A 26344-nucleotide genomic window follows, 5' to 3' on the forward strand; every position below is an offset into this window, starting at 1 on the left:
TTTGCGCCTTCTTGTATCCTCCAGTCGCCGTCTCAAACCGAATGGCTCCATACGTGACCTCGAAGAATGCAACATCGTAGCTTTCAGACTCCAGCTGAAGGCGTGTATGGTCTGAATGCTTGAAATGGATCCCTTTTAAAGGGACCATGAAAAGCTCTGTATACTGGTACGCTGACCCAGACATAAATACACACGTACTTGAGGACGTGTATATGCCTCGTTATTCAAGTGCAACACTAGGGGTCGACTTGCGATTTCCAAGCCACGTCCTCAAAGAAGCACGCCGCTTCGCCCTCGCCAACTGCGAACCTGGAGTAGTCGGGCTGGACTTTACATCTGGCGTCATCTCGATGACGCCGACGTTGAGATCCTTCTGACTAATCTCTGCAGCTTTTGCAAAGTCTCCAAAGCGCAGTTCCACGACCCAACCCGGCTTAATGACCGCGCCCCATATTTCTGGCAAAATGATTTCACCCGTAGGACTCAGAATGTCATAATCCCCCGTAGGATCCTAGAGTTCATGGATTCGACGTGGAAAAAAGTGTGTCTTATCAGGTTCTCCATATTCTGAGGATGGATTACTAGGTCAGCCTTGAGCCTGTACTATTTTACCATAGGGAATCTCACCTGCCAAGATCTGCACGTGTCAATTGGAAAAACGAACTTCCTCCCCAGGCAATCTTTCAGTATCACGGGCTCAGCCTCTTGACCAGTGGTAATTGACTGCTGATACTGGGCTTGCTGCTCGCTTTCCTGGCAGGATTGCGCATCTAGTGTACCATGTTGCAAAGGCGGACGCTTCATCATCTCAAGCATTTTATTCTCGAATAACCTAAAAGCACTGTCCATGGACACGCTTGCCTCATTTCCTGCAACTGTTTCTTGAGATTTTGCGTCTGCCGGCTGGCCCGCATATTTATTTGCACCGGACGGAGACCCGCTAGGAGAGACGGCGCTACAAGAAAGACACCGGCCTGAGTGACTAGAAAGGTATGGCGGTGCAGGAGTAGATGGTTCTTTTGGACTTTGTAGTCCTTGGTCACTTGGTGAGCGAAGTGCGCCTTCGGCTTTCGCTCCTCGACCACCCTCTGTGTTTTGGGAAGCAAGTGGCAGCGAACTTGGTAGCTCCTTGCCATTCCGACGCCGCCCTGCCGGTAAGGTAGAGGAAGTTCTAGATCTTCCCTCCAATGAAATGTTTTGACTGTCATCAAGCTCATTTGCGGAGCCACTGTTCTCCAAAAGATCCGATATTGGTCTTCTGGAATTGTTATGTAGACTCGGCGGTCTCTCGTAAGGACCAGGGGTGCTCGCCTCATGGATATGCTGAGGGGCTTTGCCCCGACGAAGTGGAAGCGAAGTCTCAGGAGACAAGGACGAGCCATCATCCTCAGAAAAGTATCTTGGGTCGACATACGTCCAATGGCGCATGAGCGTGTCTATAGTCTCCTCAGCCTTTGCCTCAAGAAGTGTGGACCTGCTCATTCTCTGTGCGGACTTGAAGTTCTCATCAGCTGTCTCGTGAGGTATGACGTTCAAGATCAACCGGGAAGTTGCTTGCTCCTTCATCGGTCTAGATCTGGACCTTGACCTTCGCGTTGTCTGAGATGAGGTAGATCGGCCGATACTTTCTGCATCCGAGTCTATAGACATATCTAGATCACTTCGGTTCTCCCGAGGGGAGGATGGGAACATAGATCTGTCGCCATTCGGTGTGCTTGGGCTTGTCCGTGTATTGTTGATGTCTGGATCTTGGGAGCGTCGGGGATCCTCATTGCTTCCGGGCGTGGGGTTCCAGAACGCCACGACAAACTTCCTCTCAGGTGATTGGCCACGCTTGTGGATAGATTCCGAAAGCGGAAATATGTCAGCAAAAGCAAGTGGTGGCTCGTTTTCAATCGATTCCAAGTCTGTTTGGGATGTCTGGTCCTCAAAGTGCTTCAATCTCTCAACCGCATGACGATTGTCGATCACGAGGCAAACAAGGCCTCGCCGCTCTTTGCGAACGTACCAATGTCCGATATGCTTCACTCCTCTTACATGAGATCAGCTGGTTTCATCAAATGTATGATGCTGTGAGCTCACGGATATTCTTCTATGCCCTTCGTACTCTTCGCAAGTTGTACAACGTGGAGAAGAATATTCAATGTCGATTTCAGAGACTCGAGACTACTGCGCAATGGCTTCACTCGCTCTCTCTTGAAGTACCAAGCCAACTTCTCACGAAACTTCCTCCCTTTCAGACCCAGGTCGGCTCCAGTATGTTTCTGGATATCCTTGAAGATACCGGCACATCTAAGCACAATTGACTGTGCAGCTTCCCGCAACCGCGGCTTAAAATTCAATCCATCATCACGGAGGACGCCATCGAGCTCTTCGAGAACCATTGCCAGTAGTGAAACATTGTTTGCGACATCTTGAATCTCCTGGCGGCTCACTCTAACCGTCGTGTAGAGATCGTAAAGAGACTTAGACAACTGCGCTCCTGCGGTGGCTACTCCAGCAACAGCAGAAAGGCCGTCCATCGAAGCTAGCGAATTCAATCACACAACGAGACCTAGCTGCCATCAGCTTTCCATCCTGCCAGTGGGTGTAGAAGGAAGTACTCGTTCCGGACGCCAGAAAGTTAGGAGGACCGTTAGTGGCTCCGAAAATGCGGGCTTACAGGGGTTTGTGGCAGTGCAACACGGCACAGCACACAAGGCTAAAGGATGCTGATTGCGTCCAGGCAACTACCTTAGGCGAGGCTGGGCAGCGAAGAATGTTGCGAACCAAGCTAATTAGGATCCGCGTGCGTGAATCCGCCTTCCGGACAACCATTTTCATTCAGGTGAGAGAGGACGTTGTCCTGCCCCAACTGGAGGGTCGAGCATGGGTCCAGAAAGGAGGACGTATCTGCGCTGGACTTCATTCGCGCTCGGTAGCCCTCAGCTCCATTGACATGAGATTGCATCCGAAGCTTCACAAGAACATGGCTCTCGGCTGATCCTACTCATAAACGCGCATCGATCCCTCGCGGTGACCCTAGGTTCATTTCGTCGGTGGTTGTGCTACAGATACTGTTGTACATGTCCTAAAGACTGTATCTCAACATCGAATAATACATAATACCGGAAGATTCACGAGCGAATCCACTATTCTTGCCTCAGAATCCATCTCATGTATAACCGGAGGTAGCAAAAAACATTCGGGAAACGACTATCAACACAAAAACATCGCTAGTCCGGTTTATAACGGGTATAGAATACGAGCAGGTCTTCCAGTCCCGATCCTTGCCGTGGTTCCCCGCCACTAGGGAAGATAGAAATAGCCCGATTGTGACCAAGTAAAAGACACGGACCTGTTCAGTCTCAACTGTATGATTGCATTTTAAGCCTTCAAGTAACGAGGACATGAAATGTACCAAGACTGTGAGGGTCGGGCAAGAACGCGAACACACGTTCGGCCAAGGGAGAGACTTATCAAAGTCTTGATCGCATTAGTTAAACAGAAGCCTGGGGTCCTTTTCTCCGGTCGAGGGTCTCTGCGATGATGTGGGAGGGTAGCATGCCGAGGGACGCATCTAGAAAGTGCGCAATGTGGCCATGCGACTGGTGATGATTGGCTGCGCATTATTCCTCAAGGCGAAAACGTGGTTTCTATTTCATCTCAACATGCGCACAAGTGTGCGCCTTGCCGCAGCTGGACATGATCGCACAAGGTAAGACGTATTTCTGTTATCACTTTATTGCATTATTATACCATGGCTTTGGCGCACTTGCCCAAAGTCGCTTTAGTTGGGGCATGTGTTGCTTTCGGGCTGGTCTTGGACACTACCCTCCCGGAGACTATCTTCCCGGAGACGTTGACAAATGGAAGTTCGATGAGACAATTGAATCTGACGAGCAGGCTCGATGACATGGAATTCATCTGTAACGGGGGCGTATTTGGTCGGGGCTTGGCGCTCAACAGCTGCGGTGATCCGAACCGGCAAATGAGTTTCTATTCGCAGACACCACGTACATGGGGACTGCGGGGTACTGGGGCCTTCGATTTTGACCTGCCGCTGCGGTTCATAAGCGGTATAGCATTGAATTGGTGGACGGATGGACGTAGCCTTACTGATATCTTCCACAGCTGACGGCCTGTGTTACATTGAACCACAACTGATCGACGGTGCGAACCATGCTCGGGCAAGTGAGCAAGAAGCGGCTGCTGCTGCGTTCGTCATTATCACCAAATGCATATTGGGCCGAGCAATTCCACGAGGTGGGATTGCGAGAGCTATCGGCAAGTACTTCGAGGAAAGAGGGCTACATCAGGGCTGATGGGATGCAAGGGGGCGACAACAATCTCGCCATCGCTGTTTCTGCATACGAGCCAAAGGTCCAATGCTACGGGACCATATACCCGCCCGGCTTGCTGGATTCTTGCCAGAACATCGTCGACAAAATGGATGCCAGTACTACTCTCTTAACGTTAACTACGAGCGGGGCCAATGATGCTGCGATCACTCTACCCTACACTCTCGAATCAGGTGGGTACGCCAGTAACCCAATGAGGCCGTCACGTGCTTCTGACATCCTAGTAGAGGACAAACGTTGCGTGATGATCATCAATACCATCGGCGGACAGGATACTTATACCTGGAGAAAATTTTGGGAAGTCGCCGTTGCACTGACTGGGATGTGTGCAAGGACTGACCGCAATGGCGTTCGGAACCACCTTGGTAAGTCTAACCGTTGTTGCCAAGTCACTCAGCAACGATCTAAGGGAATCTATAGGTGATAATAGACGTCTGTCTTTAACCCTAACCCAGCTTTGAAGTACACACTGCCAATAGACGAGATCTATCCCGTTTCCCAATCTGAAACAAGGGACTGCCGGAAGCTCTCGAAGTGTCGTGCGAGGAAAATACATATAACATGCGCGTTGGCAATACACTCCCTCCTCAGGCATGGTGCGGCATCTTACTGAGACTTCAGTTGCTCGTGCGGTTCTGAGAGCCACCAAGCTATTTCTCAAACATTCTGATCCAAGGTATTTTAGCATATGTTAGCGATTGCAAAACGCTGCCAAAGAATGAGCTCGAGCCTGGGGTCGTGTGATCTTGAGTAAAGCGTAGTGATGCGGCCATAATGGTCTGCGGTCACCCATAGTACCGCCGCTGAGACTAATGGAAGCCTTGAGACTGCACAAATCGATATGCGCGCGCGCGTAAGCGACCGGCCATACCACCACCGCATGCACCAACGGAGTTACATGCGAACCGTTGTATAACTATACCAGCGGTGTCCAGTTTTGCCGCCGGAACATGCGAGCACCGCGCTGGTATACAAAATCTTACAAGAACCATGGGTACCTGGCAAGCAATATGTGCTGTCTTCATGTTCATCGTGGACACCCTATGCCTTGCGGCGCCAACGCTACAAGTCCCAGCATCCTCCTTACCAGCAGCTCCACCATCCGCCTCCGACCGACGACTCAATGTCTCTCGATCATCCAATACCGCAAACATAGACTCCGTGCGGTAAGTTCGAACACCACCGAGGTCCAAGCACGAAGCTTAACAGTGCGCAGCGCCCTTCCCGACCCCTGGGGCTTTCGCATCCCTAGATCGCCTTTGACAGTTGAGTTCTATGGCTCCAGCGACCAGTACCCATCTCGAATTTTGAAAAGTACGTTCGAAGAGCCGAAGATGAAATCGCGAAACGAGTCATCGCCCTCCATGCTAGCAGTTCTCTGAGAACAAGGATGTTCAGGTATTCCGAGTCTACTGTCGATCTTTGTCTCGGTGCCACGCGAACGAAGAACGTGCGAACGAATGACATGGCACATAGCGAGAGTTCCCTCTGTTGTAGAATATCCCTTGCGGTGTAATGCCTGGAAGGGTGCGCAGTTTATCATTCTGTGGGAAGGCTTGGGCGATGTTGGGTGTGGGTCTCTGACGGACGCGATTGTAGAAAACGGGCCTGAACGATGAAGCTACATCGGATACTGGGGATGGCAGGCAATAGTTGTTGATGCACGGAGCCTTATAGTTCCATGCCATGCTGGTGGATTATCGTGCGTCTCGGACAAGGATGAGTCTCGTAGCGGGGAGGGTTACCTCGGCTGAAGGCTGTGTCTTCTCATCAAAGCGCCAGGCATGGCACTTCAGTCTGGTGGAATTCCATAGCCAGCAAGCAGAGCTCTCGTGCTGCTTCTCTGACAATGCTCACCGCGCTTGCAGCGCTGCATCCGGCCAAGATACTCGCCACCGTGCCGGCCCTGAAGAACCCCAGTCTCGAAGCGGTTGGCCCGATTCCACGCTTTTCACTACCGCAACCTAACGTAGTTGTACGTTGACAGAATTATCGAGTTTCCAAGATTAGGCACAAAGACGATGCATCACGACTTGTTGCCACTCGCGATATTCCCCCAGAGGTCACGACCTAGGCTCAACTAGAGGCTAATTTGTTAAGCATTTTTTCAACCATCTCCTCATCCATACCGATGTGCTTGGCAATTTCCAAAGCTTTGCCCAGTATCCACCTTTTCTGATCTGCTGGTATACCAGGCGCAGCATATGCTACCACCAAGGGCTGAAGTAGTACGAAGCTCCCACCCGGCCCCCTAGGCCCTCTCAATCTGGATTGACTTTCGTTTGAAGCTGCTGAACCTGTCTCGCCCGGACGAAATTTCTGGCAAGACTTGCGTGACCGACCACGGCCAACAGACTCGTCCTGTCTTACTTTCAAGACTAATTCGTCCAGATGATATGGGACGCTTGCACAAATTCCATCAACTAACGTCCTAATAACTTTCTGCGCTTTTAAACGTGTCAACGAGTCATGAGCGGTGGCGACATCCCCTGGTATTGGTACTTCTGATGCCGGACGCTCAGCGCTGCAATATCGAGCGATCCAGTCCGCACAGCGAATATCAATGGCCTGGATTGCTATGCTATGCATGCGAAAATGGTTCAGCAGTCTAGCAATCCACGAATCTGGGTACGAAGCCGTGTATCCACGCCAAGTTGGTGCACGCGCTAATTCGGCGGAGTCCAAAGATTGTTTCTGGTTGTCAGGACTGACGAATGAGAATACCTCCCACTCTTTTGGTACCGAAAGTCGCCAAGCCATCAACTCCTGATTCAAAATTCGGCTCTGCTGGAAAACCTCGCATACAGACTGAGGCTTGGAATGATCTAGAGCTGCTCTGTCGAGTTTTCCACGGAGGACGGCAATCGCGAAAGCTATGTTTCCTAGTCTAGTCGAAAGGCCTGGAGATTCGCATCTTGCGCAGGCCCTTTTATCAGCCTCTACTATTTCATCACTGAAGGCGAAGCCTCCTGTTTTGTGCCAGGCGGGAAGGGCCGTCTACAACAGGTCAGTATTCATAGTCTAGCACAGGTCACCCAGCATACCAAGGTGATTTTGACAAAATTAAACGTTGTCCTTGCTGCATCGCTCTCGAAGTTCTGCATGCCTCGAAAGTTGACCAACGTAACGGCACCATTTATGTGTTTCATCGGGTCTGGCATCGACTGGGAAGTGGCGGTCATATTCTGAATCCCGGAAGTCAGCCACGAGATTCATTATCAATGGCAACAGGACAAGCCTGTGAAAGGTTTACGAACCTCGAGCATGAGCATCAATAGCACCGTGCAGAGGGCGTCATCAGCCTTCGCTGTGCGAGGATCCTGTAGGGCATCTCGGAGTTTTACCACCGCCTCCCCGTACTTCCGCCGCGCCATATCCATACGCTGGTTGACGGTAGTAAAATGGGCAGACGTCACCCACGCCACGGCCAATATTGCAGGAATGCAAGGTGATGAAGAGCGAGCACCGGCGTATAGAGACGGAATGACGGCATGAAGAGTGTCGCGCCCTTCCTTGCTGCCGTCTGCAAGCGCGCAGAGCCCACAAAACTGGTTAAGAACAGCCTGATCCGGGTCCACTGCGAATGACCTCATCAAAGGGCTGCGAATGTAGTGGTGGCGAGTTTTGAGCCTAGTCTTGTTCTCCAAGGCATGTCTTTTAGCCAATTGGTTCTCGTCGTGGAATACCACATCCGAGTGATCACGATATCCGTAACACACCCTCTTCGTTCTTCGACAATTGAGACAGGTTGGCTTTTGCTCATCGCACTTATCATGGTAGGGGAGTTAGCGTGGTTGTTGAAGGGAAACGACTTGCTCGCCTTGACTCTCCTGTTCCTGCAGATTTGGCAGCCAGTGCTTGGTCTTCCTCTGTTGCCCATTACGAAGAAGGGGCGCTAGAGACGGCCGGTCGGGAGGGAGAAGCCCCACTCTTAGGTGCTTTGCGTTGATGCTAAGACCTCGCAACGTAGAAGTGTACAAGAGGCAAGCTACAACGTGATGTCATCCGATTGAAAATAGAATAGTGTGGCTAGAGAATCTGGTTAGTGATGCGAGCAACAGGAAAACATGAACCGAAGATTAATGGCGGATCTCTAATATATCATGTTGCTCAATTTCAAAGAATAAGCCCGCACCTCGAGAGTCCAACTCAGCCGAACCGCACCCAGTTTGACACGTGGAAGAAGCTGGATACTCGCTGGGAAAGAGAAGTGTCGCATCCGAATCTTAAGGGTAGATCATCTGAATCCTTTTGGCTGAGTCCTCGTCCATGTTAGACCATACAATAAATTCGCGTCAGAACGCCCCGAGAAATTGAGGCTGAGGCACGAGGTCGCTAAAATTACGGGCCAACGCACAGCAGACGTAAAGTATGGATCAGCGGAGATTTTATTATTAGACGGAAGGGAAATGCCTGGTAGGCTGCCCCTGCATATAACAGCTTCTCGACCGGGAATTGGGGAATAATGGAGCGAGCCAATCATAAGTCTTGGTCGTGATCAAGGAACATGTCTAGCCACGTGTTTGACCTTCTAGCCTCGTATTGACGCGAGCGAGCTAAGCAGGTCGTTGCCTAGGCACTAAGCCGAATACAGTGCGGCTGAGATTCTTGGCGTTTGTTAATTTCAATAATATAGTGCCGTGTCGGTACCGCCGCACTGGTCAAGAAGAATGGTGATGTAGTGTAAGTAATGTATGTGACTTTGTCATCATCACACCGCTTGCATCATCATATCAATATGGTGGGAGGACCTTAACCATACCGGCTAAGTATGATTTGTTGCTAGAATAGAATACTCAGCCAGGAAATGTGCAGCCTTGACGATGCTGATTATTTAATTCAGGCGGGAGGAAAGACATGTGTCGGCTGCACTTCTATCCATTGAACCTGCACTTCATTGGCTCACTCCCATTTTTCTGGCTCTCAAAAACTATCTTGCGCCTGTTGGCTCCGGAAATGTAAGGCACCTAAAGCCAACCGCACCAAAGCTGAGAAAAAAGTGAAGATCCTGCAATTGTTGCCTATCTACCATGCGTGGATCAGGTCGATATCGAGTGCACCCATACGACATCAAGGCCACGGATCTAGACTGATTCATGGACCTGGTAGGATCTTGTGTGAAGGATTACGGAGGTGCGGATATCGATCGAAGTTGCAGCAACAGGACATGAGGCTGAAGAACTCTCTCGGTTTGGGTTAGCTGTGCGGAATTTTCTCGTTAGTCACTGCCGAGCTAGAATCGAACGGCCATGTAGGAATTTGGAATGTCGAATCCATATGAAAAGGCCCACGCATGCAAGGTCCCATGCAGTCTTTGTACGCTGACACCTTTCCAAAGTTGGAAGAGCAGATCACCAAGTTCCCAAGTCTCCAAATATCGAGTAAGCCATGCGAATCGGACAAATCTGTCCCAGTTGTCGATACCAAAGTGTTTTTATATTCCTGCGGCGGACTGACTTCCTGCTCATTTCGGTAGGATTACTTTCGTTCCCAGCTGGCTACTGATGTGGTCATTTGAAGGCAGTCCATGTTACCAAACGGTTCTCTTGTACACTCAGGCCATAACGACTAAGCAAAATATGTCTCTGCTCTCCAAGCTTTTGACAGAAAATCACTCATCCATTCCTACTCTCCCAACCAACTCGAACAGATACCTCTTCAGCTCTTCACGGACCAATCAAAACCCCAAGCAGAATTTCAAATCTTTAAACCCCACCACACCCAATTATGTAACATGCATACCGCACTCACCGCCCCCCTTCTCGAAGCCATTTTCCCCCCAAACATCTGCCCTTGTCCCAAGCAATTACTAGGCCCCTGTATCTGCCGAGCATCTAAAGCTCATGAGATCGTCTCCGCGAACACCACGCCGGACAATACCATGGCCGGTGCGGCGTGCACATTATACAATACCAAAATTGCGAAGGTCCTATTAGCTCTGGCCGAGGCACCAAGGACAATCGTTTGACTGTTTACCCAAAGGCGCCATCCAGGGTCGTGTCGACGGAGTCAGCCTTCCCAGTGTACCTCGAGGGGAGCATATTAGGTTAACAGCCAGCTCCCGTACGTGGCTGTGATCGAGATTGGGGGTGTTGACACCGAGCCAATTTCTCCAAGAATGCGGCGCAGTCTTAGAACGGCAACGATGGTCAATGCAGTATTGGTGGGAACGCTAATTGGTACCGCCGGATGGACTTTGAATTCAACTGCTGAATGAGACTAATGGGTGAGAGCGGCACGTCTTTGAGGACAGAACTTGTCGATCTAGAAATGCGGCGGCGATGTGATTTGGGAGGCTTGTTTGAGATGCTGAGGGTGAACGGCGAGTTTAGGTGGACTAGACATTATGCTGAGAAGGGTAGTTCCATTTCTTAGCAATCTTATTTCGCGCGCGCACAAATGTTCACCGCTTGTGTGCACACATACCTGTTTAGTCATTTTCCCTTTTATCAGCTTACCAGCCTATTCTGGGCTCACCCAAGTTTGTCATTGAAATGGAACAATATTATATCCCACGCTAGGAATTGTCACGATAGACATTGTCTTACGGGCAGAACTTTATGGGTGTTGATGTTTTGTCACGTGCAAGTGCTTCCTTTATAAACTCAAAAATCCCTCAGCTTTTCGGATTGGGGACTTCGCTTCTGTGCGACTTTGATCTATGCCAAGAGTCAGAGAATGCCGACTATAGAAATATTGCGTTGACCTGCCCGGTAGGTCTTTTTCTCCGCGTGTTGTCACTGACCATGGCCAGACCATCGAGAACCACAACTTTTTACGCATTCTTCAGGGAGATCCAGGGCGAATACTAAAGGAGCTTCATTGATATGCGATGTTGAAGTCCGCGATCAAGCCTGGATACAATTTGTGGTTTCCAACGCGGTGCGAGCGGGTTCTCCGTACGACTTACTTATTCAATTTGTACTCCAATTTTCCCGGCGCCAAGGATTCCGAGGCTAAAGAAGTGGCGAAACGGATTCCATGCTTTTCCATATAGCTCTCAGGGACATTGCGTTCATCACTGTGACTTGCGCTACGACAGAGTAAGCATAAACAGCACAAGACCCCAAGAAGCTTGCTGTGACGGAGCTGCAACCCTAATCTGAGGAAGACTGGATAACCGATAGGTCTCGGAGCTTAGGTGTTTTTTTTTTGAAATCCAACCATACTCATTTCCAGTCAGATGAAAACATTTATCATTCCAGTACATGCTATTGGGTTCGGGTCGCAAAGACTCATCGCGGCCTTCCACATGATCGTATCCACCACAATGTCTCCCAGGGAAGACGGTGCTATCTTGTTCACCTGGCTATGGCCTTTCCAATCCCAAGTACAAACTGACCCCGGAGCAGACGCAAACAGCTACAGTAATGCAACACGCAATTCAGGATACCATGACCTCGGCGTGACAGTGAGTACCTCGGCTGGTAACCTCGTTGACTTAGTCCAAGGCGCCGCAGCCGCGGGATCGGGTCTTGGTATGGATCAGCCACTAGCACCACCTCTTCGACCACTCTTTCAGCGACAGGATCCGTCGGTGACCTCGTTGGCTCGATTCAAGGCTTCGCAGCTGCGGGGACTTGAGACTCAAAATGGTTCAGCCAGCGTCACCATCTCTTCAACAGCAGCCCCCACCCTAGCTTGTACACAATACTTCTACTACTATATCGACGGCTCAAACTCATTCTTGTGCCAATGCAATGATGGCACCTGGAAGCACCCTAAAAGCTTCACGTCATACACAGAATACCCAAGCCAAACCAAAACCGTCAGCCTGACAGCAGCCACCCCCTTCAGCTACCGTCCCTTAAAGTTTGTCACGCTCCCTTGTCGTATTCGCACTCAAAGAACATAATGTGCCATTCTGCGAGTGTTCCAATGACCTGTTTTTCCTCCACTCATGCCCCAGCTCAATATTGGCGACTACAACAACACTGACTCAGAGCGAGCCAATACCAGTTTCATATCTGCTCACACCCCAAGTTCGACTCCTCCTTTTCCGTCACCGCCTTTATCTAACACTTCAACAGCTTGCGTACCACGATGCACCAAATTTCCTGGTCAAAGTGAAGAACACGGTCACAGCTCACTGCCACCTGCCTCTGTAAATCCTACGTGTGGGGCCGATGCGCACCGAAGCCAAACGCTGACATTGTATGTCCGAATCAGGTGAGTTAGATACTTCTTCCCAGTCCAATCAGGAAGAGACTGTTTCAAAATGGGTTGGATGCGAAAGATAGAGCAAGGTTGTGCGAAAATGCGAGCGGAGATGAGTATGTCAGGGAAATTGGTAGGAGTGACAGAGGAGGAATATTCAGGCCACAACTACTTGCTAAGCTTGCTTATTATCCATTGAGAATTGTCACTTGAGGGAGAACATGCATCATGGTGGACCAATAAAGTAAAGCATCAAGTGTATTTTTGGTTACAAAAGGCTACAGAAAGATTACCCATTCACAGCTCTTGCCACCCAAATTGAGTCGGCAATCCACCCCCCTCCTAGTCAATCTAGCTGAAGATTTTCCAGAAGGTCTCATGTCTTCCAGCCATCGTGCCAGGTTTTTGCGATATGGCATATCATCCTCATACAAGCCGTCCGAAACTGCGACTGAATCAGACCGCAGCGTCTGTGAGCAGGAGCTAGAGGCGCAAATTGAGTGCGCTTCGAAGGATTTCGAAACAGTCCTCGAAGGGCATGGAAAACGCCCATAGGACGAACTCGGGGCTCTTTCTTCGAATGGAGCAGTGTTCTTGGCTGTCGGGGCATGGATATCTGCCAGTGTCCCTCTAGCATCTAGCAGACCGTCTATCTCGGTGAGTTGCGAATCAAAAACACGTCGCTGAGAATATTGCTGCGCCAGGTTTTGTTTCGCCATCAGTAGCGCCTCAATGAGATCATACTGGGAGCCGAATGGCTTGGATCTGAGGACTTGCCTGTCCTGAGAAAGTGCTGGGTCTGTATTGGCTGACATGCAATTCTCGATTGAGTTCCTAGGTGGCCGTGGTGTGACGAGAAGTGTGCTGAGTCGGCCGCAGTTGAAGCAGATGTCTCCTGGCATGACTGTGGAGCAGGAGCAGCATTGGGAGTTGCGGTGGAGGTAAGGGTAGACGAGAAGAGGTTCAGGCGAAAAGCGAACATTCGGAGTCATTGTTGTGAAGATTGGTTGGAGTGGTGGCTCTGGGATAGTGTGTGGTCGGTTGATGTATTGGACCCTTTTATTTTTTTTATGTATCAGTGCTGCAATAAGCTGAGTGTGAATTAATATTTCATGTTCATTTGAGGGAATGCTTGTACTTATGGGCGCCAGTGATGATCCCTCTTCCTTTGACTGCTACTCTTGAATGTTTGGACAATGTGCCTTGTTTCTGCTGTTTTGTTTTAGAGCATAATAGCATTGAAGGAGGAAATAAAGAGTGCCTTGTTTCTGCTCCTTTGTTTCAGAGTATAACAGCGTTGACGGAGGAAGTAAAGAGTATAGAGACATTGTCTGCCAGAGGATTTTCGTTGACAATCGAACAATCCCTTTCGACTTCCACCTTGGAGTACAAAGGTACAAGACAAAAGGTTTGTGGAACATAACTTCTTTCATGATTGAGACAACGTACAAAGAATCATCGGAGGTCTAGGCAAAACCCACAATGTACAATGACACGAAGAACTTTCCAGATAAGCCTAGTGCCTCTGAGACCCGTCTCACTATAACAACCTTCACAGATTTTTTCCTTCCCTTCCGCGTCCATTTTCCATCGAAGTCTCGTCCCACATCTCCCAATCTCGACCTCCAACCGAAACACACTCACTTTTCAATCCCAGAACGTCTCCAAATCGCGAACATGGGCTGCGCCCCATCCAAACCGGCCGTTCGTCGCTCCAGAGAGCCCCAAACCACCTTTCCGCGCTACAACGGCCCTAAAGACTTCCGTGCCAGCGTGATGCCTGAGCGTGAGCGTGAGCGTGAGCGTGAGCGTGAGCGTGAGCGCTCCAGAGAGTCCGAAACCCCCTTTCCGCGCTACACAGGCCCGACAGAATTCCGCGCCAGTGTGATGCCGGAGCGTAGGTCCGACCGTCAAGCAGCTCAGATGTATCAGACGTACCAGAAGTTAGACAAGCAGCGCGGCATGCGTGCGGGAAGGCGCTATTCATGGGAGGGACACCCGTCGGAGAAGGTACTCACGACGTTTGATCAGCTGGCGGACCGCGGCATTATTCCCAAGAATGCATTGAAGAGGAAGTAGGCTTACCAGCTCTTAAAAAAGTTGTTTTTCCAGTGCTCGGGAGGAGTGCTTGGGCGTTTGTCAGAATTCGGCGGTCCATGCAAGAATTTATACTAATCAGTACTAATGAGCAAGCGTTTTATTAATTCATTCATTTGCAAAGTTCGCGGTGCAAGCATGGTCGAATGGTGGCTCGCTCTCGTAATTGAACGTCTCTCGCATAAAACCAAGCCAGAGCAGAAATGTTAAAAAATCGAGAAAACTGTCTCCTCCCTGCCGCGAGTTTACTCTGGTAACGCGCCAAAGATAGGATCCATTTGTCAAATTTCAGCCTCCCTGGGCGATTTAGCCTCCGCCATGTCCATCTCTATGCCGTAGGCAAGGAAGTTTTCTTGCGCTAGGGTTCGGGAAAATGCCTGTTGAGGCCTCTATCTTCGCCTGATCAGGCTTGCTATCCCAGGCGTGGGACAGCCTAACCACTCCTTTGTGTCCTATGTGGGCACTATTTGTGCATGGGATGCGTATTGTTCATGAACGAGATCACTATATGACCCTGTTAAATCTAGAACTTTGAACCCCTCCGGAAAAAGGTTCCAGCCTTGAAGCGATACTGCTAAACCATCCACGTGGCTGACGCAAAGAAGAGAACGCCATAGACCACAATCCACCAGCTATGGACCCTCTCCTCTCAATCTGCACTCACTGATCGAGCTCTCCTACATGCGAAGGAACTCCTGCCATTAAAATCTCAAGTGTGCCTGAACTATGTCTTCGATGGCTCCATCTGCTTTTGAAGCACTAGGTCATAAATGGAACGATACAGCGAAGACGTCTTTTACCAAATTGAATGCTAGCAAAAACAAGGCGACGTTCATAGGAAAAGCTGTGCGGGCGCATTGAGTGCTTGTACATAGATTTAGAATTGAGAATTCAGCAACTTCCTGTAGTTGGTATATTAATGCTCTTGAGTATCAAAATGTATATTCTTGCAATCTCCGAGATTACCTAACTTTGAGCCAACTAGCCTTCAGCGCCAGTGTGTCAAAGGCAAGCCCAGCAAGAGAGGACACAAAAATCCCGTGAATACTATCTCTTCTGCTATGTCCAGACCCCTACTCTTGTCCAACATAACTCTTCCTCGCCCCTTTTCGGACGGGTCTTCTAGGCAAGGAGTCCCGTTCCACGCTCTCTCTAACCTCGTAACCTTGCGCTTCTGCGAATCCCTCGGTATCTTCAATCTCTTTCAGCAAGTTCTGCATCTTTCGGTTAGGAGCCTTGCCCTTAGCATCGGGGCTGTTTGCGTGCCGACGAACCCATTGCTTTCTCTGCTGGTCGAGGGGTCTAGATTCCTGCTCCTGTTCATAGCGCCGTTGGGGACTCTCCTTGAGGACTGAATGGCGCGGTAGAAGTGTGGAGGGGCATTTTTGCGCGCCAGCAGTGGGACGCAGGATTGGAGATGGAGGTGCTGATGAGAGACCTGAAGAATCGCTATCGTAAGCCTCGTCGTTAGGATCATCCTCAGACTCTTCGTCCGGTTCGTCATCAGGATCGATCTCAGACTCGTCAACCCCTTCAACCTCAGACTCGTCATCCTTTGCAACGGTCGAGAATGGGTTTCGCCGAGCGGTCCGCGTTCGCTTTCTCACTGGCTCGTCGTCATCATCAGAACCATCATCCATCGCAACGGTGGACAATGGTTTGACCTCAGCAGTTTTGGCTCGCTTTGGGGCTGACTCGGAATCATGTTCGTTGGCATCGAGGGCACGCTTCTTGGTCGGAGTCAATGCCAGATCTTCAGCATTTGGCGCATCGTGGTCAGTAATTGGAGGGATTGGGCGATACACTCCGTTCGACAATTGTTGCGGAGGAGACAAACCATTGTTTCGCGCCATAACTAAAGATGACTCAATCGAAGAAATCTCCATACTTGGTTGCGACACCTGCGAGTAACCATACTGAGTAGGAATACTCCGCTGCGAATATGGATCGCTAGGCAGAGGGCCAACCTGTTGCTGCATAGGAAAGTAAAGCATGGGTGGTACGTTTGGCTGGGTACATATTTGGAGAATTTGTGAGGCGTACGTTTTGTTGAGATGTTCTTGAAGCCGTGGAGAAGCCGGTACCCACCTTGAAGGTTCCCGCTGAGTTTCTGGGGTAGAAATTACCCTCATTGATGGCTTTTGCACAATCTCTGGCACAGCAGTCGACCGCTCATTAGCTTTCTCCTGCATGGGGAATGATACCGGACTTGAAGGATGGCATGGTATCTCTAGAGTAGCCGGGTCAACAGTAGGATTGAACGCGGTCGATTCGAAGACAGTAGAGTCGTCGCGCGGAGAATGCGTCTCAATCGTTGTCTGGAAAGCGTCAGTCATGCCCAAATGTTCTGAGGCAGGGTTCAGGGCAGTAGGATCACCAAACGCAGCATTGGTTTCGATGAAATTGTCGAATGCATCAATAGTTCTGGACTTCCATGGGCCTGACTGAGTAGGAAAGCCAACGGTCGAAATGGGACCTGTGGTTGGAGCCTGGAGAGCGTTAAGTACGCCGTCGTCTTCTGAAGCTGCTTGAGTGGCATTGAAGCCAGCGTCCAATGCATTGCTGCCGTCGGGGAGCTGAAAAATGCCAGCGAAGTCTGCATCAACCGCGTCAATAATACTAGCGTAAGGGTCGCAAATACTCAGTCTCTGAAGAGGCTCGACCACTGAAGCCTCTGAAGAAACATGGACGCTCTGTCGGATGGCCTCGACGTCAAAGTCGAAGTCAACGTAGTCGGAGATGTTGAAAGGCGTCTCAAACGCCTGAGCTGGACCGTTAGAATTCATCGTGCTGTTCGCGATTGCGTGAAGTAGGGTTTTTACCGAAGGCTCGAGTGAAGGATGTTATTGTGCTTGCGAGCCGACTTGGTGGTTGAGAATGCCGAGGAGACCTGGAGTTTTAATATTGGCGCACGGAGCTACTTGTATGCAATGGACGAGGAGTTTCGAAAGGCCATTGTTAGCACTTCGGCCACGGTACCTCCTTTGTTGGTCCCGGCGGCCAAGACAACGTGAAGCGAATCTCATGAAAGGCTATTGTTGCGATTCGTGCATGGTGTCGTTTTCTTTGGTCTAAAAGCTGTGGAATCTTTGCTTGAATCACATTGTTCCACATAGCAATTCTATGTTTTCAACCACTGAAGGTCGAGAAGAATGGGGTTCTAGAAGGCAAAGGATTTCAAGAGTAGTGCAAAGACGTCGTGGCGCTTCCTGTCTCCCTCTCATTCGGCTACCATCTCCGCCTGAAACTTAATGTATTGGAAATGGTATACACTCAATGATCTCAAATCATGAAGCATAGTTATTCATTGTCATATTCTATAAAGAAGTATATAGGAAGGATAGAGGTAATTATCTATCTATGGTGTGAAGCCACGCTAAGGCTATTTGCCATTATAAGGCGTAATTATAATACCTCTTTAGAACTTAGTAGTGTGTGGATATGCTAGCCTCCTATTGACTGATTCTAACACTCCCATACAGTCTAAATAATAGGCTGGAAATACTATTAGTTCCAACACTCCCACATAGTCCGAATTTGGGCTGTTCCTTATCAACTCTTCTTAAGTCCAATTTGATATATAAATATAGCGAATTTGTTATTGATAAGGGCTTTAGTAAGCCCGTCCGCCGCCATATCATTTGTGGGAACCCATTCGAATGTGACCGCCCCCGTTTTCACTTGGTCCCGCATGAAATGCCATTGAATATCAATGTGCTTCGTGCGAGAGTGAAAGCGAGGGTCCTTTGTCAACGCTATGGCCCCCTGGTTATCTGCTTTAATTAGTACTAGTCTGCCAGGTAATCCGAAGCCAATATTCAATTCGCTTAGGAGTCTGGTCAACCATACAGCTTCCTTTATTATCTAGATTTAAGCTATATACTTAGCCTTACAAGATAATAGTATAATAGACTATTATCGTTTAGACGTTTAGCTAATCGCCTTATCGTAGAGTAAGAATATATAAGCTTTAAGAGATCGACGGGTCTCTTAATTCGAGGCTTAATTAATATCCGTATAGCCTTTTAATATATTAGCCGTTCTATACGTAATACTATAAGTTAATATTCTCTTTAGATAACGAATAACTCATTTAATAACTATAATGTATTTCGAATTAAGATTATAATTATATCGTAAAAGTATCGTAATAATAAAACAGATATCCGGATAAGTCTAAATTATAAGATATATTATCGTCTTATCATTAATTAATACTTCTAAATAGCTTCTAATTTAGTCTTATCAACTAGTTTTTCTTATAGTTAAGTATTTACTATCATTAATATAGAGACAGATATATAGTTAGTTATATTAAATCGTGATAGTATCTTCTTTAGATACGTCGTTTAGATAATTCGAACGATTCTCTCTTTGCGATTTCTCTAAATTTCTATATCTAAATAATATAAGTATGGCTTAAGATCGGTTATAGCGAACCGTTTATATAGATCTCGTTTAAGTTCTAATATTAGTTTTAATTCTTTTAGATTATAAATCTAAATATCGTTTATATACACGCTAACGATAAGTTATATTTTCTTATTAATAAAGAGTAAGTAATCGAATTCGATAGGTTTAAATTCTTTAGATATAAGAAAGTCCCGTAGGGTGAAGTATTATTCTTATAATAACTGCTTTAGATTATATAGTACTCTAAATAATAGATATACCTTATTACTTTTCTTCTTATACCCTTTAAACTATTTTATATAGATAATTTTCTTTAGTAATATATTAAGAAATGCGGTAATAATATTTATTTGCTTATAGTTTAAATCGTAGTATATTATAATTATAAATAGTATCTTAAATAATATAGACTTAATAACTGAGGCGAAGGTCTAGTCGTAATTAACGTTATAGATTTATTTAAAATCTCGAATTATCTAGCGTGCTTTATAGAGGATAAAGCTATTAAGTTTCTTCTTTATCTTATAGACTCACCTACTAATAAGAACTAGTATATTCTTTATCCTCGAAATAAGCTTCTAAGTATTTATTATAGTAAAGGAATTTATTTATTTATCTATAATCTTCTTCTATTATTTAATATAGAGGCTAGTTATTATCTAGTTATAGATTAATAGCTTAAAATCGTTAATCTCCGTAATAGCTTATTAATATCTTATATTAGTTATTTATTAAATAGTAATAATAAGATCGAAAATGGAATCGAAGTTATAATAGTCTAGATTCTTATAACTTAGTATAACTTACTTATAGTATAGGCGTTTCGATTTAAGAGTCTTATTATACTTAATATAGATAATAGCCCTCTAGGCTTATATTTTAATATTACTTTATTTATTATTTAGAAGAATTTTCTAAAAAGGTATGGGATTTCGTTTTAATTGAGAATTATATATTATATTAAGATATAAATCTAGGTGAGTAATAGAGTTACCTTAAGATATCTCTTTAACGTCGTTGTCGTTAAATCCTTCTAGACCTATATTACTATCTCTTATATCTTTAACTTCTTCGATTTCTTCGATATTTCTATTAAAAAGAATATTTCTAATTTTATTTATATTGATAGAGTCTATATTAGTATTAACGGCGGTCTTAGATGTATGTTAATATACTATAGAGTTACCCTCTATATTAAATATATCTATTATATCGTTATTAGTAACCTCGGCTAGTTAATAGCCGATATCTGAGATCGTAGTAATTATTATTTATAATTCGTTAAAATCGATATAGAAGGATTATTTTACTTGTCGAGTAGCTAGATTTTATACTTAAAAGATATTTATACCTTCGTAGCCAATTAGATAGTACTTCTTACTATATTTATCGAGCTTCTTACGCTTTTTCTTAGGTATATATATCTAAGCGATATAGTCGATAATCTTTATATAGCCGAGATATAGTTATTCGCTTATCTATATCTTATATAGTATTATACTCTAAAGGCGGGTAATAAAACTTCTATTCTTTTAATATACTTTAATATAAAGTAATTCTAATTATAAATAGTAGAATAACTTCGAGTTAAAAAGCATAGCCCTCACTCCATTTATAATAATTCGATTTTAGATCTTACTAAGTTTATTTTGCTTAGGCGTATAAAGTATAATAGACTTCTATATAATTTCGAAGTTCTTAAAATATTCTTTAAACTTACTATTAATAAATTTAATATTATTATCTAGACGGACTATCTTAACCTTATAATCGAATTTATTTTCTATCTAAGTTTTCTAATTATAGAATAACTTAAAGATCTTATTTTTATACTTATACGTAAAGTACTAGATTTAGAGAGTCGCTTAGTTAATTAGAAGTATATAGTATTTAATCTTATTAATAGATGATATATTAAAAGATTCTTCTAAGTTTATATAGATCTTATCGAGTTTTTCGAGTACCTCGTATTATACTCTTCTTAAAATCTTTTATATAAATTTAGCCTTAAAATAGGTCTTATATATTAATTTAACTCGAGGTTTTTAAGTTAGTGTAATACTCTTACTTATATTAATTAATCTCTTAAGATTCGCCTTATTTAGATATTCTATTCGATAGTACTATAGCTTAATAACTTTCTTATTAAATATTAAGCTTATTATTAAAGCCCTTATATTCTTCTAAATAAGTATCGAAACCTTAATTGTAGATTGTGAGATGTTAAGAATATAGATATTATTTATCTTCGAAGCGCTATTAATAAGCTTACTATCTTAAAGGATATAATAGTTATTACTAAGAAAGATAATTTTAAATCCTTTTCGTATAATCTGACTGATCGAAAATAGTTCGTATATAAAGTTCGGAATATATAAAACTTTACTAACTTTTACGATGTTACTGGATCTATTCTATAATAGCTATTCTATTTCGATTATACCGCGGCTCTACGTTTAAATAATAGTTCTATTGGTTATTATAATATCTATATAATATAACTAATAGTCGATGAACTTATTCTTATCGAAGAATATATAATTAGTATAGTCTAAGTTTATTATTTATTCGTATATAGTAGTAGGTTGATTATTTATATATACTATATAGAAGAGAAAGTAAGTTAAGAATTCGTATAATAATTCGTTAATTATTTCGATATCCTCTAAAGAATTAAGTAGAGAGTTAAGGATATTTTTAGCCTCTCGGCTTATCTTACTACTTAATTTTAAGTTGGTATTAAGCTGAGGTGTTAACTGATTCCCTGTATTCTTCTATAGTTCTCGCGATTTAGCTATTTCGATTAAGAGATAATTAAGAGACTTAATTTCGAGCTCTTTATTTATTACCCCTTTATTTAATTTAGATATTAAGCTATTAATTAGATAGTCTTAGTACTCTTCATCTCCTATAGTATCCCCACCATCGATTATAATATAAGCTATTACTAAAATGTAAATGTAGTTTTAATCTACGAAATCGTCGGCCTATTTGTAGTATTAGCTATATTCGCTTTAAACTTAGAATTTAAATTATTATTATTATTATTATTATTATTTCGAAGTTAATTAGATATCTTTTCGCTATAAAGGGTTCAGTAGCTATATGACTAGTACCTCTTCTTACTCTCATTTAATAGTAGTAGATACTTTAAATACTTAAGTGCGTTATCTAATCTCTTATAGTAGATACTATTCGAGTTATTTAACGAGGGATTAAAATCAAAATTATTATTTCTATTATTATTTCCACCTCGGCCTTATTCTAAAATATTACCCTTATATTCTAAATTATTATTATCTCTAAAGGCCTTCTTATCCTTCTATTTCTTATAATATTTCTTTATAGTAACGGCCATAGCTTGTTCCTTATTGTCTCGCTTAAGGAGACGGTCTTCTTCGTGAAGAAGTGTGACAATTTTGTCAAAGTCTAATATATTATTAAGTTATATAATAAGACGGTGTATAAAGTTCTTATACTTTCTATCTAAATTGTTTAATAATAGGGTAATAAGAATTCATTTATCGATTGAAGCTTTTATACGCTTAAGGTTCTTAAATTTTATATATATGTTAATAATATAAGTCTTAATCGAGTTATTATTATTAACTATAGTAGTATTTTATAGTTTCTATAACTTGATAAAGCGAAGAATAAATCCGAAGTTCATATAGTCGTTTTAAAGTTTAATCCACCTTATTATAACTATCTCCTTATCTTCTATTACTTTAATTAGTTTATTCTTATATATCGAGTAGATGAGTTTCGATACTTAGTTATTAAGATTCTTTTAGGCCTTTATATCGATTTCGTATCTTAAAATCTACTAATTAATAGGCCTCGGTATAGTAGTTCTTATATAATAGGTTTTATTAGCTAGTATATCCATAATAATAACTTTCTTTAATAAGTCGTTTAGAAATAGTTTATTCTTATTTTACTACGTCTTATAGGCCGTAGTACTTTAAAAAAATTTTTTTTTTTTTTAAAAAAAAAAAATAATTTTTTTTTTTTTTTAAAAATAAAAAAAAAAAAAAAAAAAATAAAAAAAAAAAAAAAAATAAAAAAAATTTACGTAGTTATCTTATATAGCTATCTATAGAAGAACGGATGAAAGAGTGAATAGAAAATATATAATAAGAATATAGGAATGTTTATTTAACTTCCATAATATCAAATTATCAAATAGATAAGTATTCTTAGTTAATAGTGTAGAGATCCGATAGCGGAATTCCGAGCTCATAATCTATTGGAAATGGTATATACTTAATAGTCTCAAATCATAAAGCATAGTTGTTTATTATCATATTCTATGAAGAAGTATATAGGAAGGATGGAGGTGATTACCTATCTATGGTGTGAAGCCACGCTAAGGCTATTTGCCACCATAAGGCGTAGTCACAACACCTCTTTAAAACTTAGTAGTGTAGAAATCTGCCTCCTATTGGCTGATTCCAACTTAATGTGCGACTGGAAAGTGGTGGTCAGACGAGACTATATCAAGGATAGTTCGTGGCTGAACCACAATAATGATGGCCAAAACCACGCCCACCTTGCATTGCATCCTCCCGTGTACTCCCTTTGTTCCAGTGCCAAAGTCCTTGCGAGTGTGTACGCTAGCTTAGACAGGCAATCCCTACTCCATCATATCCCATTCGTTTATGTATTCGGCGTACTTCGGTAAGCCGCGTGCCGCAGATCTAGGCGAGAAGTATGAGCGACGATCTATAAAACAGTCCAGGCCGTCGCCGTTGATACGCTTTGGGGTCTGCGTCTCGTGGGGTCGCCCCTCGAAGGGCGCAGTGGTCCTCATAACTATGATTGCGTGCTCTGCCGCTGAGCCAACAAGCAAACGGATATTCCACGTATTGTAGTTGGGTGTGGACGTAGAGGAGTCCAAGCACGGACTATTTACCCGGGTTACTTGCCACTCTGGCGTTTAAGCAACTTATGCTGGGCTGTGGAAGGAGGTAGGTCGAACGGAGGTATGATGAGCATCGAAGACAGTTGACTGGGATTGATTTTCAGGAAATGACGTCTCGATGCTCTCGTGCGCGATGCTGTATCGTCAGCAGCTCTTCATAGCACGATTTCGTTGAGGTCGCCAGGGTAGCCTACTCCGCTCCGAACACGAATTTGGTCTCGATACGTGGTCCGTCTTGACCCAGTGTGGGTTCCTGCACACCGCATGTAGAAGTTTGGGTTCTTTTCCTCATGAAGAGCCGAACAGAGTTGCTTGTATGCTGGTTCGACGTACAAGGCATCATTAAGTTCCTCAAACCTGGCCCCTTGACCATGCGTGTCCACTTGGGCATCACCCCCCTCCACATCCACGTTCGTGACCTCACGGCTAGCTCGACTGCGGCAATGTATACCGGCTTCCCTCTTCGTCATGCTGCAGTGGTCCGTGTAGCGCAACGCTTGCGAACTTCCATTCTTCGATACGCAGTCCGAGAAATAATCTTTGGCGGACTTCGGTCGCGTAAACCATAAGCTCTGCTTTCTGTGTGGGTAAGGTTCGCATGCCTTTCGTCCGCAGGAATGTTGTAGAGCTACTCGTTTGGTACGTGATTTGAAGAGCAAATCGGTACCAGCGAACCGGATTCTGGACCTTCTTGATTGGCTTGTAGACCTTCTAGGGCCTGTATGTCTGGAAGCTGAGCATCGATCGGTACAGCTTTAACTGATGTGGCACCGGTATTGACGGGCAAAAAGGACTGCAAATGGCCATCGTGTGCTCTTCTCAGGGTATAGTAAGCCAACTCATAGCCATCTGGAAGGAGAACCTCCCCTGTCAAAGCGTCAATAGATGTCTTGTAAGACTGGTCCTGCACAAGACTCACTGTCAGCTCTTTCCCAAAGCGCCCCACTCTCCTCGTCAACACTCACGCGCTGCTGGTGGGCTCCGCCATCTTCAGAGCCAATTTGTCGGTCTTGATACTGTATCGACTGAATCATAGGCTACCATCAGCTAGATTGTAGGTGTTCTTGTCACGGGGTGTGATGTGTAGACCATTGGAAGAACTTCCATTGTGTTTGTACCTCCCGACAATCTGGATAAACCACTTGCTAACGGGTCATCGTGTGCCTAGTGAGCTAGAGTGGCGGATCAATGCAAGAAACATAAGCAATTTGCTCTGGGTGCCACAAGGAGAGGTTGTATAGTCTCTATCGTCAGAAACAAGCAATGCTTGATTGTCTTCCTCCCTCACACATCATCTCGCGGGATTTTGCATACCCATTTTGAGGTGACGAGAAGTGACTCAGGTGATACAAATTGTGACCGCCAACAGCGGAGGCCCGTTCAGTTCCGAGCTTTATATCACCATCTCATCCGCTACTACCAATGGTGTTATTGAAATTGAAATCCTCTACTCAATTTCTAGCCATTGGGCATTGCAAAAGGGCGGCAAGGTTGAACTCAAAGTGTGAGTTGATGATTTATTGGATTATGAGATCATGTCGAACTTGATTACGATGCTAGAGTAGAACCGAAGGAAGGATGTAAGCACTGATACAGCAATAACTTACTAATTGTCTAGGGAGAAGTCGGTGATTGCTATTCGATGCAAACATTTGTGCGGTCTGAGTCACCTTCATCCCGCGATAAGCCGCTTGGTCGGAGAAGGAAGCAATTGGCGCACGAAGGTGCATTCACTGCATTGCATTGCATACAGGCGCAAGCATTTTTTCGCGCAGGCGACTGCGTTGGTCTCAATTGTCCTTCCCGCTTTTCAGGAGCGTTAATTATTTTTCCTTTTGACGGACCTTGCTGCTCTCTTTCTTCAAAATCCCAGTGGCTCGTTGAGCCAACGCAGAGATCGTTCGAGGGCTGGCAAGGAATGTCCACTTTCCTTCAATTCATTTTCCTCCCTCTCTTCTTCCTCGTCCCCTGTTCCATCGGACTACTCGTCCCGGAGGCATCTGCAAAGTCGTCCTTAACCATGTTTGAAAACCACTGCACGCGTCGATACAGCCTCATCTCCTCGGTGCCCAACTACAACGACTGCCTTCGCGCAATCAACCATCTACCCACTCGGCCCCGTTGGGAAGAAGGCCCTTTCCACAACGGACCGCCCGAAGATCCATATCAGCTACCAGTAACCAAGGTTCATAACACTTGTCAAGTCAATGTAGAACTTCATGCCGGAAGGGCAGTTTCCAAAGCATCATGGGTAGGAGTGAAAGGCAAAGCTTGGTTGTTGAATCAGGAATGTCTAAAGACCATGAGTGGGTTGCCTCAGCTTTACTCTGGAGGGTGGACAAGCTGGGGGAGGCATGAGAGGATTGTGGTTACTTTGGCGTATCCGGATGAGCTGGGTGAAATGGGAGGGAAC

General features: G+C 45.0%; 10 protein-coding genes across 10 annotated transcripts; 5 read left to right on the top strand and 5 right to left on the bottom strand.

Moving 5' to 3' along the window:
• Positions 1-220: 220 nt before the first annotated feature.
• HO173_013106 (uncharacterized protein) lies at positions 221-2522 on the bottom strand (the record flags this gene model as incomplete). Its single annotated transcript, XM_037314931.1, has 3 exons — positions 221-511; positions 628-2032; positions 2083-2522. 3 exons carry the CDS (start codon positions 2520-2522, stop codon positions 221-223), a joined length of 2136 nt encoding a protein of 711 aa, XP_037158173.1.
• Positions 2523-3739: 1217 nt separating this feature from the next.
• HO173_013107 (uncharacterized protein) lies at positions 3740-4117 on the top strand (the record flags this gene model as incomplete). Its single annotated transcript, XM_037314932.1, has 1 exon — positions 3740-4117. The coding sequence occupies one exon, from the start codon at positions 3740-3742 to the stop codon at positions 4115-4117; it is 378 nt and encodes a 125-aa protein (XP_037158174.1).
• Positions 4118-4161: 44 nt separating this feature from the next.
• On the top strand, positions 4162-4801 carry HO173_013108 (uncharacterized protein; the record flags this gene model as incomplete). Its single annotated transcript, XM_037314933.1, has 2 exons — positions 4162-4705; positions 4761-4801. The coding sequence occupies 2 exons, from the start codon at positions 4162-4164 to the stop codon at positions 4799-4801; spliced, it is 585 nt and encodes a 194-aa protein (XP_037158175.1).
• A 529-nt stretch (positions 4802-5330) lies between these two features.
• Positions 5331-5722, top strand: HO173_013109 (uncharacterized protein; the record flags this gene model as incomplete). Its single annotated transcript, XM_037314934.1, has 2 exons — positions 5331-5506; positions 5557-5722. 2 exons carry the CDS (start codon positions 5331-5333, stop codon positions 5720-5722), a joined length of 342 nt encoding a protein of 113 aa, XP_037158176.1.
• Positions 5723-6189: 467 nt separating this feature from the next.
• HO173_013110 (uncharacterized protein) lies at positions 6190-6414 on the top strand (the record flags this gene model as incomplete). Its single annotated transcript, XM_037314935.1, has 2 exons — positions 6190-6270; positions 6328-6414. The coding sequence occupies 2 exons, from the start codon at positions 6190-6192 to the stop codon at positions 6412-6414; spliced, it is 168 nt and encodes a 55-aa protein (XP_037158177.1).
• Positions 6415-6416: 2 nt separating this feature from the next.
• Positions 6417-8220, bottom strand: HO173_013111 (uncharacterized protein; the record flags this gene model as incomplete). Its single annotated transcript, XM_037314936.1, has 4 exons — positions 6417-7337; positions 7385-7525; positions 7598-8107; positions 8161-8220. 4 exons carry the CDS (start codon positions 8218-8220, stop codon positions 6417-6419), a joined length of 1632 nt encoding a protein of 543 aa, XP_037158178.1.
• Positions 8221-13979: 5759 nt separating this feature from the next.
• On the top strand, positions 13980-14576 carry HO173_013112 (uncharacterized protein; the record flags this gene model as incomplete). Its single annotated transcript, XM_037314937.1, has 1 exon — positions 13980-14576. The coding sequence occupies one exon, from the start codon at positions 13980-13982 to the stop codon at positions 14574-14576; it is 597 nt and encodes a 198-aa protein (XP_037158179.1).
• A 1091-nt stretch (positions 14577-15667) lies between these two features.
• Positions 15668-16234, bottom strand: HO173_013113 (uncharacterized protein; the record flags this gene model as incomplete). Its single annotated transcript, XM_037314938.1, has 2 exons — positions 15668-15808; positions 15869-16234. The coding sequence occupies 2 exons, from the start codon at positions 16232-16234 to the stop codon at positions 15668-15670; spliced, it is 507 nt and encodes a 168-aa protein (XP_037158180.1).
• A 215-nt stretch (positions 16235-16449) lies between these two features.
• On the bottom strand, positions 16450-17380 carry HO173_013114 (uncharacterized protein; the record flags this gene model as incomplete). The annotated part of the gene is made up of 2 exons (XM_037314939.1): positions 16450-16495; positions 16638-17380. The coding sequence occupies 2 exons, from the start codon at positions 17378-17380 to the stop codon at positions 16450-16452; spliced, it is 789 nt and encodes a 262-aa protein (XP_037158181.1).
• Positions 17381-24086: 6706 nt separating this feature from the next.
• Positions 24087-25583, bottom strand: HO173_013115 (uncharacterized protein; the record flags this gene model as incomplete). Its single annotated transcript, XM_037314940.1, has 4 exons — positions 24087-24479; positions 24599-24835; positions 24897-24956; positions 25539-25583. 4 exons carry the CDS (start codon positions 25581-25583, stop codon positions 24087-24089), a joined length of 735 nt encoding a protein of 244 aa, XP_037158182.1.
• Positions 25584-26344: the final 761 nt, after the last annotated feature.

The sequence above is a fragment of the Letharia columbiana genome (assembly GCF_014066305.1).
Source record: "Letharia columbiana isolate WasteWater2 chromosome Unknown xpSc0000087_s0, whole genome shotgun sequence".
NCBI lineage: Eukaryota > Fungi > Ascomycota > Lecanoromycetes > Lecanorales > Parmeliaceae > Letharia > Letharia columbiana.